General features: G+C 43.8%; 1 protein-coding gene across 12 annotated transcripts in view; it reads right to left on the bottom strand.

Annotated features, from left to right (window-relative positions):
- The window catches only part of Fbxw11 (F-box and WD repeat domain containing 11), a 97,136-nt gene that overhangs the window by 48,787 nt on the left and 35,135 nt on the right, over window positions 1-13,214 (bottom strand). For 6 of the 12 annotated variants that reach the window (XM_087571575.1, XM_087571577.1, XM_087571581.1 and 3 more), the window contains 1 exon segment: window positions 12,055-12,156. In XM_087571575.1, the coding sequence (XP_087427701.1) occupies window positions 12,055-12,105 (51 nt within the window). In that variant the 5' untranslated portion in view covers window positions 12,106-12,156. 12 annotated transcript variants of the gene reach the window in all.

Here is a 13,214-nt window from a genome sequence, read left to right as displayed (position 1 = left end):
CTTTACTGTCAAGCTTTCAGAAAGGCTTTTGCCTGTAATACGCCTGCAGCTTCTCTACGAAAAAGAACCCTCCAATGGCTTGCTCACATTACTGTCCAGCACTGCAAATTATGCTGTCACACAACTAAGAATGGATATGATGAAATAGTTGAAACACCTCCCCCTTTCAGTTTAAATAGAATCAGGTTTATCTATTCACTTATTTATTTAATCTACTGTTTATTTTTACAGTGCTGGGGTTGAAGTCAGGCCTTGCACATGATTGACAAACTATCACTACATCCCTAGCCCTAGGCTTTTATCTTTTTATTATTGGTATGAAAAAATTATTTTTGTTTCTAAAAAATTAATCCTGGGACTAGGGGATAGTTCAGTACATAAAGTGCTTTACTGGAACCCATGCATTTGGGAAACAGGGACAGAAAATCCCTGGGCAAGACAGCTAACTAGACTAGTCAGAATCAGGGAGCATCAGACTCACAAGAGATCTGTCTCAATAGAGTGGAAAGACACCCAGCACAAACTTAGGGTTTCTACAGCATAACCATACATGGGAGCACTCAAATAGAGGGGTGTGTGTGTGTGTGTGTGTGTGTGTGTGTGTGTGTGTGTTTTCATTTCTTTCCGCCGGAGTCCTTCATTGCTCCACTATCCTCTTCCTCGGCTCAACTAGCTCCCAGCCCCACCACATCTTTTTCTTTCATTTTGTTTTTGGCACCTATGAGATTGATTAGGGCTGCTTACATATACATGGACACTTTACCAGTGGCTAAACTGAAGAAAATGTCTCTCACTCCCTACTTGTATCTACAGGGAGGAATGGGGCCTCATGATCCCTCTGTTGGCGTCCTCTGACAGAATGCTAAAGGTCCAGTGCTGTGTAGGTCTCGTGCTGACCATCAGAGCTGTGAGGGACAGAAGACAGTGTTCCACAATCCACTGCTTCTGCCATCCCTTAGTTTCTTCCTCTGCCCCTCATCTTTGACACTCTGGGCCCCGGAAAGGGTGATCCAGATGTCTCCCAAATTTTCAAGAGTCAGTCATTTTCAGCATTTTGATCAGTTATGAGCCTCTGCAATTACCAATGCTCACCGAAACAATACACCTCTGTGACTGAATCTGATGACAGAGCTAATCCATGGGCACAACCAAAGAGATTTAAGACGCATTATTCCCAGTCAGCAAAACCACAGCAGTAGCTTTACCCACTCAGCCTCATGACTTCCTCGCCATGTTTATAAGGGTTCGGGGTGAATCCCTGTAGTGCCAGCCTCAAATCTAATCAGAGAGTAACTGGTTATCCCTGAACACCCCCCCCCCTTTAAACTATTACTATCAGATGATCCTAAGAAGCATCTGGGGCCAGCAAGATGGCTCAGCAGGTAATGGCACTTGCTCTCCAAACCTAATACATGGAGTTCAATCCTTAGAACCCAAGTAAAGGTGAGAGGAGAGAACTAACTCCACATGCACACAGGCACATGTGTGTATGTGCGCGTGCGCACGCGCATGAAAGAAAAAGGCAGAGGTCGAGCTAGTGCTGACTGAGGACACCAGGTTCAAGTGTCTCCCAGGCCATCCATGATAGTGAGGAGTGCAGTCCTGATCCTTCTAGGATTACTACATGGATCTTTCCTATCTGTCAGCACAGATATTATCACTGTAACTGTTAACTTTTCCATTCCTGTTGTTTTAAAGATCAGAGACTTTGGGCTGGGGAGATGGCTCTGTGGTTAAGAACACTAGATGCTCTTCCAGAGGTCCTGAGTTCAATTCCCAACATGGTGACTCATGACCATCTGTAATGGGATCTGATACCCTCTTCCACCACCCAGGTAGGTGTACATGCAGACAATGCACCCATACATTAAACAAAATACATAAGTAAATAAATATGAAGAGATTTTAATTTTTGTTTTGCTCTAGAGATTTCAGATTAAGCAACTAACAAGTATCTTAGGACAAAGGTAATTTACAGACTCTAGTAAAGCACACCTGACGGTCTCAAGGGGTAAGCTTCCTTATATAAAACAACTCGTGCTTCCATGTAACCTGTCTGGGACTGCCAGCTTGTTCTTTGCACTAGCGAGGCATAGCATGATGGACTACAGGGGTCCCCCGGCTGGTAAGACATGTATGAGAGAGTGTACAGCTATGTGAATGACGCCATTGTAACTGAATCATCTCAACATACAACTCTAAACACAGTGACCAGGTAGTTCAGTCAGAAGGCCTGGGCTGTCCCAAGCTGGCACAGCTGCGTGCTTAGAAATGTCTCTGGGGCTCTTTCTCATAGCCAAGTGTATCCAGGAGATGTTCTTTCCTAAGCCATGATTTCAGCTGACTCAAACATATGCTCAAGTTGCTCAGAGTGAAGAGTTGACATGTGTCATGATGTCTGCCAACTTTGATGCCACAGGGCAATAGACTTTCCAAATTTCTCAAAATAAAACCCTTGGTTAGGGTTTGGTGAGATCTGCTGTTGTTGTAAAAATATAAAAAATAGAACAGTTTTTTACCCACTCTAGGTCCGGCACCGCAGTGTCCCAAGGTATCTGCTAGATATCATGACAAAAGCATACATCCCAATTCCGAGGTGGCCAAGACTAGCCACTGCACATTTTCTTACATTTAAATCTGCACATGAAAGAACACACAACACAATAACCTCTGATCCAATTGATAAGATATAATTGCCCACCTAAACATACAAAGCCCTGCACACATCCATCCCTTAAGAACATTCATAACAACCTGTAAAGGTATAGCTTCCATGCTGTCCTGCGGCTACTCTGCCCCAGCTTCCTGTCTCCTCCCCTTCCCTCAAACTTTTCTCCTGCCCATCCTTCCTTCTCGTCCAATGACAGGCCTCATTCTATCTTGTACCTGCCTCACCTGTGACATCATCCCACAATGTGCTTCCAATATGAACCAGGTGATGAGCTCTGCCCACCCAGCCCTGTACAGTTCAAATGAAGGCAAGGACAGAGGTGACAGTGCATGCTGTAATGCCTAAAACCGAGATTCCAAGTACCTTGATTAGTACCAAATTGTGGGATGCTTTTAAATCACATTATCTGGAGGAAAAAGCTAGTACAAGCATCCTGAATAGGACAGGAGTGATGGTAACACCTTTAACCTCAACATTCAGAGGCAGGGGCATGTGGACCTCTGTGAGTTCAAAGCCTGCCTGGTCTGCATAGTGAGTTCACAGTGAAGGCAGAGTCTATCTCCAACAAAACAAAACAAAACAGCAAAAACCTAAATAAATCTCTAAACGATTGTACAAGACATAAATAAAGAAAAATGAAGCATCTCATTATGCCCATAAAAAGTCTCAACCACATGTAAAACGTGAAGTGCATTGCCTTTTAGGGTGAGGGTTACCCCTCACTTTCCATTTTTACCCCAATTCTCTGTTAATAAACTATATATTCAGAAAAGGTTACTTTTTATTTTGTTTTGTTTTCAAGACAGGGTTTCTCTGTGTAGCCCTGAATGTCCTGGGACTGACTCTGTAAACCAGACTAGCCTTGAACTCGAGAGTTCTACCTGCCTCTGCCTCCAAGTGCTGGAATTAAAGGCACCCCCACCACTGCCTGGCTAAAAGATTACTTTTTAGAGCAAAATAAAATTACAGCTAGTTGGCTTAAAAGCATAACCAACTTTCGTCCAAAGTTACCTGCCAACTCACAGAAAAACTTAAATTCACAGAACTCAGAAATCCAAGTCCAAAGTGGACCTACTTATGCAATCCAGTGAGAACCAGAACAGAGCCAGAACCTTTCCCTCTCACTGCAGCTGACTGTGCCCACTCTTCAGTCAGTGAATAATTACTGAGTGCCCACTACCTGCCAGTCTAGAAACAAGTGTGCTTACAGGCACTTCACAGGAAAACATGACCTGTGGGGTTTTTTTTTTCCCCTCAAACATGGATTGGGGTGGGGTAGGTGTGGCAAGAGACGGAAAAAACAAATTTACAATCTAATTTCAGCCAGCGCTAAGTGCTATGAAAAAAAAAAAATCAAGCCCCAAAGGAGGGAGCAGTGGCCAGCAGGCCAGCAGTGCCCACTTAGAAAGTCCTCTCAACAGACACCCGGCCTTCAAGCTACCAGTGGCACATGACACGTCTCCTGATGACCAACACAAGATTGAAAAGCCCTTACAGTAACATTTCAAACAGTTGGCATGAATAATGGGCTGTCCAAAGTCAAATGTATAATTTCAAAGTGAGTTATAGCTTCATTCCTTCTGTTTAAGATACCAGTAATAAAAATATATAGCTGTCAAAAAAAATATTGAGAAGCCTTTTATGTCTGTATGTCAGATGCAGACAAGCACAGCAATGCCTTACTGTAAGAACCAGAGAGGTGCCTAAGGTCAGAGACTAGCCTTCCTTCAGGCCTGCCTCCTCCCTTCCTCCTCTCAGGGCACTTTTCTCACATGTAAACAGACCTAGAGATGCCTGGTGTAAGAGGAGAGCTCAGGAACACGTGTAAGCAGGTACACGCTCATGGACGGCTCATGTACACGCTCATTGACTGTTGAGTTCCCACGGACTGCATGGATCTTCCCGTAACAACCCTGCTTTGAGTGCCATGTCTGTGCTGTAGGCAGCCAGCCAGAGACTCCACTCAATCAGCCATAAATTCTCATCAGATATCAGTGCTATAAATGATACCAGTTTGGCCAGATCGGCAACATGTCTAGTAATGTTACACCCTCCTTTTCTCTTTTCATTCTATCATGACTATCTCTGTCTGCACCTAATCGCTGCACCTAATCACCAACACCAGCGCCCTTACCCCAGGTCTAGTTTTGTGATTGCCAGTTTCGTGTATCTTCTTGCCTAGGCTATGGTGGCCATTTGTCTGCGCAAACACTAATCCAGATGCTGCTGGGAAATACTTTTTCAGATATGATTGACACAGACAACCAATAAGCTTCCAGTAAATCATATACCCTCTAGGATATAAGGGAGCTTCATTCAAAATGGAAAGCCTTTGAGTAAAGGCTAAGGATTTCACCGGAAATTGCTTCGTGGGAGCAGCAGGGAACCAGGCCTGCCTTGCGAAGCTCCAACCTGTCAGTGCCACAATAAAATGAACAGTTCTGTATGCTTCCTTTCCTGCCTCCCCTTGAATCCGTGGCTCTGGAGAAAAGCTGACTAGCATGCCCGGCTAGAACTGGTGTCCCAGACTCCATCTCTCCATCTCACTGTGTGGCCAGAGCAAGGAGACTGTTAGATGGCTTCCTGGTAAAATGCTCTAGGGCCCAGGTGCAGTGAGGGCAGACGGACAGCTGACAGGTGAACCCCAGGCCATGCTCGGTCCACACTAATCCCTCATTCCACACCCCAGCAGACCTCGGCCTGACCTCCGCAGTCTCCCACCTCAAGTGCTCCCCCTCCCACTGATACTCACTGTCCCCAAGGTCTGCGAGTCTCTCATTCTCTCACCCTTGCCCTTGCAATCAGCCTGCTCATTCATTTCACTCTTAGGGGGCTTCTCTTCAGCTCAGGTAAAACTGAAGCCGTCTCCCAAAGCTTGAACCACCCCAATACCTCTTCCCACACATCTCTTTTTTTTTTTTAGATCCTATGATAAAAAGTCACACATAGTAGGAATATCATAAATATTTGCTGCTGGGGAAAAAGAAAAAGGGTGCATGTATTTTTAATAATTAAAAGTTTAGGGGATTGGGGATTTAGCTCAGTGGTAGAGCGCAAGACCCTGGGTTCGGTCCCCAGCTCCGGAAAAAAGGAAAAAAAAAAGTTTAGGGTTTTCTATTTTGTTTGTTTGTGTGTGTGTGTGTGTGTGTGTGTGTGTGTGTGTGTGTGTGTGTGTCTGTGTGTGTCTGTGTGTGTGTAGGCTTCCCCTAGAGCTGGAGTTGTGAGCCACCAACCTTGGGTGCTAGAAACTAAACTCGGGTTTTCTGGAAGAACAGCAAGTGCTTCTAGTCACTGAGCCATCTTTCTAGCCTCCGACAAAGGGTAGCTTTAAATTTATTCTTCATGTGTTCCTATGTTTTCTAGTAGTTTACACTGGGCATTATTTCTATACGATCATATCAAACAACCTTTCTACTGAACTTTAAACCTGCTGTATGAACTTTAGGAAAACCCAAAATTTCTCGGTGAGAATTTGTATCCTTAGGAATTAGTCATGAATGTATATCAAAGTTTAATGACAGCAGTGTTCTAGTACTATAAAAGACTGATCAACTTATATAACCTAGACACGTAAGCCAACAGTTGTTTAAAATGGAGGTCTGCAAAGTCACGCCTGTAATCCTAGCACTCAGCGTGCTGAGTTCAAGGGATCAAGAGCTTAAAGTCAACCTAGGCTACATACTCAGTGAGACCCTGCCTCAAAAACAAACAAAACTATACAGAGGGATATATATATCACACAAATGCCAAGGTAAAAACATCACAGAGTGAAAAATAAAAGGAAGCTGATGTTATATTACAGCTATTTGATGCTGAAGCTACATCAGTACTTTTTCTTTAGACTTACCTACTCCCACTATCTAAATTGTCACTTCATAAACAAAATAAACAACTATAAACAAACCAAGAGAAATAAGTGAGGTTTTACAAGCAACACAGCAAATAGCAAATTTTTATTTAAAAAGAAAAAACATTTTAATATAGTCTAAGATCCATTTACCTATCTTCTTGACCTAAAATCACACTGTAGAGCCTTATCCACAATGCATATTGCTCTAGAGAAAAGATGGAGTGTTCCTGGCTCATCACCTCACGTACTGACATGAAGAGACGGGACTGAGCTAGCTACTGTACACAGTGTGCTGTCTGCATTAACAGTGTACACAGTGTGGCCGTCTGCACTTCACCTGAAGGTAAATTGGGAACCAGCATGTCAGATGACAAGTCCTCAAGTAAAATTGAGGGGGGGAAGTCAAAGGACAACTTGAAGAAGTTCTCTCCTTCCAAAATAAAGTGGGTCCCGGGGACTGAACTCAGGCCATCAAACTTGGCACCAAGCATCTTGACCCTCAGAGCCATCTTGCTCTGGTTTTCTGAGTTTAAAGTCTAGGTAGTCCAGGCTAGCCTCAAGCTTCCTATCCTCACACCAGTGGAGGAAAACAAGATTTTCCACACTTTCCTAAGATTTCTATACTTCTCAGCCTCCCGAGTACTGGGATTATAAAGACAGACCATAATACTATGGGCCTTTTTATAGACTTCAGTACCAACTGTTCCTTTTCATTTTTAAATCTTTAAATGCTGACAGAAATCAGTGATTTGTCAAACTTGCTTTTTTTTCCTTCAGTTACATCATCTTAAGTCTGTTTTAAAATGTCCTGGAAAACAGCAAAGTCAGAGGTCTGAAGACTGCTCATGATTAAGGTAAGTGCTTCTCATGTCTGCAAATGCTTACAAAGTTCCACCCCAGGTTTCAAATAAAGTTTGCAAATAAAATCCTCTGGAGAAAAGATCAACTCAGAAGCATTCTGGGTAAGGGAGAGTTCAAGGAACACAAAGTCCAGCTTCTTCTATGCCTCTGCTGACTCCAAATCAAGCTGGGCTCACAGAACAGTTAGGACACTGTCACTGTTGTCAGAGCTGCCCAGCAGCAGGTAAATGAAGCCCCCAGGTAGTAATTGGAAGTGAGGTTACTGGCAGACATGGGAAGGGAAGCATCTACTAGGAACTGACCCTAGGGCTCTGTGCATGCTAGGCTTGCAAGGCCTGGTTTCTCCCACTAAGCTGTATCTCCACTCTGGTCACTGTATTTTGCCAATTTTCCTACAGAAAGGAAAGGTATGGTTTTTAATGTTCATAAAGCATTAAAGGCTCTAACACTGAGAAATCCCAAAGGTCATCCTAAGCATCATATCTTCTAGACCTGAAGTGTAATAAAATAATCATCAGAAGTAATAAACTCTCAGAAGAAATGAGGACAGGTGGTCAGGAGAGTCCACTGCTGGGCCAGGCCGCATCACCTGCCTGGTCTTCTAGCTTCTCTTTAACTTGCCCTAGAACTACAAATCAAATAGCCTCTTCTTCTAGAGAGGACTCACTGCAAGCAAAGAAAGAAACGGATTTCCACCCCTAAGAAGCAGACCATCAGCATGAGGCATTTGTTATTATTCTCTAATTAGCCAAAACCCTGAATGGTAAAGAACTACTTGCCTGTCTCAAAATGGGAACAGACTCTATCCTCAAGCAAGAAGATGAATCTGGGCTTACCAGCTTGGACACCAACTCCCCATCCAATCCACCTCACCCACTACACGGCCACCCTGTCAGTAGCTACAGCCTGAAGTAATGCAGCATTCCCAGCCCTCGGCTCATTGCTGAGTTCTTCACAGCCCAGCAAAGCAAGAAGCAGCCAAGAGGAGGTCAATGAATACAGCCACGGGACCCTACCCCTAAGAAACACTGTCACTCTTCAGTCACTTCACTGGGCCTGTGTGCTCCATTCGTGCCTTTTCAGTTTTGACATTAAAAACAAGGGGAATTTTTTTAAATTCTAAAATGACCATTGCCAAGTTAAAGAAGGCTGTAGTGACTGTAGTCTGGGGCAGCTCTGCAGGGCTAGGTTCATAACCCAGTTTTCTATTCAATAAATACATAGCCTCAGCCAAGTCAACCCAATTCTATAGCTTCATCCACAAAGCAGCAGCCCAGGTAATTTCTGCAGAGGATCCTAATGAGGGCAGGGGCATGACTGGGAGGACGCATGCCTACACATGTAAGGCCTGTGCTTCAATCCTCAGGACCAAAACCAAACCAAGAATCATAGGTCATAACACAGGAAATAAAGATATGCCATCAGTGTTAACCTCAGGCCAGAGTCCTGGTAAATCAGGGTCCTTGGATTGTCTGATCTAAGAACCAAGTGGTCAACTCTGGGCTTGTGAAGTAAAGGATACTGGCTCGGCTCGGCTAGATTCAGAGACAAGCCAAGTGTTCTACGACATGGAGAGTGACCAAGTTTAATCTAGCTACCATGACTCTAAAAGCCTATGGAGATTCAGCTAACTGCAGAGCTTTACTGCATGCATGCACACACATGCGTGTACGCACGCAGGCATGCATGCACACACTAGAGCAGTCTGCATTTTCATCTGTGGTTCACTCACAAAACTCCCTGACAGCAGGAAACAAGCTGTGCCCCTGACTGCATACCAGGGACACCCTTATGGCAGTGCCTTCCCGGAAACCCACTCAGGCTCTAATCCCAGCTCTAAGATTTGGGAGTATTCCTTCCTCTTGGCAAAGGGAATACTTGAACTTAGCATGTTTTTCTTATTTTAGGTTCAAATTAATAATGACTAAAGAAACCATACATTATTTATTACTAGTACAATTTCCGCAAATGAAGCTATGCTAAAACAAAACAAAACAAAAAACAAAAAACAGGAAGAAGGAAATTTAAAAACCAGTATAGGGGGAAGAGAGTCTGCACCAAGGCTGCCATGGATCTCAAACACGTGCTTCAGCACCTCACAGTCTCACAAACCTAAGCAGTCAGCACACATCGTCTCAGCCTGGGAGCTCATCATCTACTCAGCTGCCACATGAGGAAAACGGGGACAGTGACTCCTGCATCCCACAGGTTGTCATAAACCTAACAGCTGTGAGCCATCAATTAGAAGTAGAGGACTGCTAACCCTCTACTCTGCTAGCAAACCCTACAAGACCTAAATTAAGCCTAAATACAATTACTACCTTTACTCCTGTATTTTCAAAATGTACACAGCCACCCACACAGGACAACAGACTGAAAGCCGAGGTTATGACAGGGTCAGTATATCAACCGCAGACCTCTACAGCCCAAGCAAAGTCAACTAAGGCTCTATCCTCTTCTACAGTCTTTTTAAATGCAGTGTCAAAGAGAGCCACCTTTGTAATAAAACAAAGGTTGAGCCGTCTGGATACTGCAACACAGCCCTGGAGGCCCTCCCCACATAGACAGGAGAAGGAGAAGGAAAGGCCAAGGCTGCAGCTCAGTGACAAGGAATATACAAGGCCCTGAGTTCAATCCCCAACACCAGATGTCAGAACGATAATTATACTTTTTTTTTTCTTTTTTCTTTTTTTCGGAGCTGGGGACCGAACTCAGGGCCTTGCGCTTGCTAGGCAAGTGCTCTACCACTGAGCTAAATCCCCAGCCCCGATAATTATACTTTTTAAGAAACAATAACTATATTTTAAAAGTAAGAATTAAACTCCAGATACATATTTTGTTTAAAATAAGCAACAACAATAACACTTATACAGAACAAGTAAGTGGAAAGAAAGGACATCTTCCAGGTTCATTTTCACAGGGAACAAAATAACGATTTGCTAACGTCAGCTAAGCCCTTGGTTTATCTCACTGGGCCACCTGCCTTCGATTATATGATAGTCACAGTAAAGGCTCAACAATCAAAGTTCCCTACATGCATTTAAAGGCAATATTGCTCCTAATCTTTGAAACAAGGTTAGATGAAGGCGAGGTTTCATCTTTTTTTCCTCAGAGGAAGGTGACTCCAAAGAACTTTGAAGGCATTTCCTCATTTTTAAGAGGAACCTGCACTTCCTCCCTCTCCCTAGCAGCTCCAGAGAACCCACAGTAGGTACCAACACACAGCCTGGGGCGCTCTGCTTAGTGCCTTACGCTACCCTGTAATTTTAACTGAATGTAGCAAAGAGAACCTCAGATTAATAACTTAGACTTACAATACAAGTCTTCCCCTATTCTGGCTAAAACCGGGTCAGCCCACTACAAACCCAGGGCAACCCTCAAGAACACTTAAAGAAACACTTTTATAATGCAAATGGCCATTCTGTGGTACCAAGAAGAGAGATCACTGCTGCATTGCCCTTTCGAGGCAAGAAAGCCTGAAAGAAACACTCAATTCTATATCCAAGACTTGTAACCTACCTTCACAGACCTAAGAACTGGCGGTGTGCCAAATCTAGCCTCCCTCTAGCTGTTCTGAAGTGCCAGCACAATTTTCCAAAGACAGTCATTTCAATCAATAACCACACCAATGCTACTCACAGGCTGGCAAATAGATGGCAAACATCAACATAAAAGAAACTTCTTCCTTCCAAACCCCTAGCACCATTTAAAAACTGTACACGGCAAGCCTTGGGAAAGAAAGCAGCCATGGCATCAATTCCCCTCTGACTCATTTCCTAATATCTGTGCAGTATCATCAGGACTCCAGAAATTTAATACTGTTTTTAAAAGACAGTTATACCAACCTGAACAAACTATACAGTAATAAAAGCTGATACTGCTACTGACACATTTAATTAAACACTCTCTAAATAGAACTTCCCGCGTAAGGCCATGATAGCTGTGGCCTTGGTTTTATCAGAAGCCATCATGATCTAACACCAACTGTACTCCTGCTAACAGTTTTATCCTAAGCAACCCCCACCCCATCCATCCAAAACCCCCACCCAATATTACTTTTATCTGTGGAATTCTCTGCTGGCCTTGGCCTGGAAAACTGGGGGGACCTGAGGGCAGGTATCAGATCTGCCCTTTTTTGGAGTTGGCTCAAACCGATGGTTGCCAGCAGCATAAAGCTGTGGTCTTCGGAAAGTGAAACAGTACAGTGTTAACTGGCGGGTCCCTCCCCTCTCTACCTTTTTTTTTTTTTTTAATGGAGGAGAAAAGGTAAACCAAATGATGTTTCAAAACAGAAAAATTGTTTTAATTATGAAACCCTCTTAACTCAAAACTGTTAAAAGCAGCCAAATGGGAAATATCAGACTGTTTTGTTTTGTTTCGTTTTTCAAAGGTTTAACAATTAAACATGAGAATCACAACTTTGAAGTAAGGGGGAGAGAATTAAAAGGCAGGAGCAGAAAGGGGAGTAAGAAAGGACCCTTCAAGACCTGTTTGTTCAGAAGGGTCCCTCCTAGTACTCCTCCTCCATGGGGGTGTCCAGGCTGGAGGAAAGCAGAGGGTTACACAGAACATTTAGCAGACTTAACATTGGATTAAACACACTACTGCAAGTTTCAACAAATGTTCATGGCATACGTAAAAACACATTTACAACAAGAAAGAAGAGAGGCACCTGGAGACATCTGACACTGGGCATGCTCTGCAGGCAACTCAGTGCGCACATGCTCTCTACCAGGTTGGCGCAGCCTAGCCACAAAGACCTTGGCACAGAACACTGCAGGATGACAAAAAGGAAGGAAGAGAAGAAGCAGTTAGAGGCCGCAACAAGTCACTCCTTCACACAGGCAGCTTGAGTGTTAGTAGGGGCAGGGGTGCACCCATGCAGTTTAGAGGGCAGGGATGGTCCTAAGTTTCCTGAACCCTGGGAAGCAGGCCCCCTTTCTGTCTTATGGACAGGGATTTTGTGCAGCCAATCACTCATTTCACAGGATACAGTAAACAGAATCAAGAGGGAGAGAATGCTTCCATGAAAACCCACTAGAGGGAACTGGGAGTCTGAGGCCAGACCACGGGAGAGAGTGGCAATTCCACAAGTTCTGCTCTATCTCACACAGTCTCAGCTGCTTAGGAAACTGCTAAGGCCTTCTTAATGGATCCCCTATCCCCCACACCACACTATGAAAAAAGGGAGATTGAGTTGTTGAATAATTTGTACATGGACACACAGCATAGGAGGGAGGAGCCAGGGCTCTAAGCTTTGCTTTGTTGGCTGCCAAATCCCATTCTTTCAAGACCTGGACGCCCCCCTACCGAGAACTTTGGTAACCTAACATTATGTGAATACAGTTTTACACTTCTCCAAAGTAAAATTTCAGGAGGTTTAAGAGAATGAGGCAAAGGAAAAGACAGATAAGTGATAGACAATTAAAACTGCTTGACATACATCCTGTATTCACCGGCGTCAACGTCTCTGCATTCTCAGAGAGAAACGCAGAGCTTTGTGACTGACGACTTTCCATTCTGGACTTTATGTACAAACTTGGTGACAAAACTAAGAATTAAAAGCTTGCCAGCCAGTGGTGACAAACACTTATGAATCCAGCACTCGGGAGGCAGAGGCAGGTGGACCTCTGTGAGTTCAAGGCCAGACTGCTCTACATAGAGAATTCCAGGACAGCCAGTGCTACAGAGAAACCCTGTCTCAGAAAAACAAAACAAAACAAAACAAAACAAAATAATTAAAAGATTAATTCCTTGATTCCATTCTACCATTTAAAAAAAATGTCTTGCTTTCAAAGGAATTAAGAAAATGTAAAATTGAGCACTTATAAT

The sequence above is a fragment of the Rattus norvegicus genome, chromosome 10, assembly GCF_021556685.1.
Source record: "Rattus norvegicus strain SHRSP/BbbUtx chromosome 10, alternate assembly SHRSP_T2T, whole genome shotgun sequence".
NCBI classification, from domain to species: Eukaryota; Metazoa; Chordata; class Mammalia; order Rodentia; family Muridae; genus Rattus; species Rattus norvegicus.
This window is presented reverse-complemented; position numbering and strand designations above follow the sequence as displayed.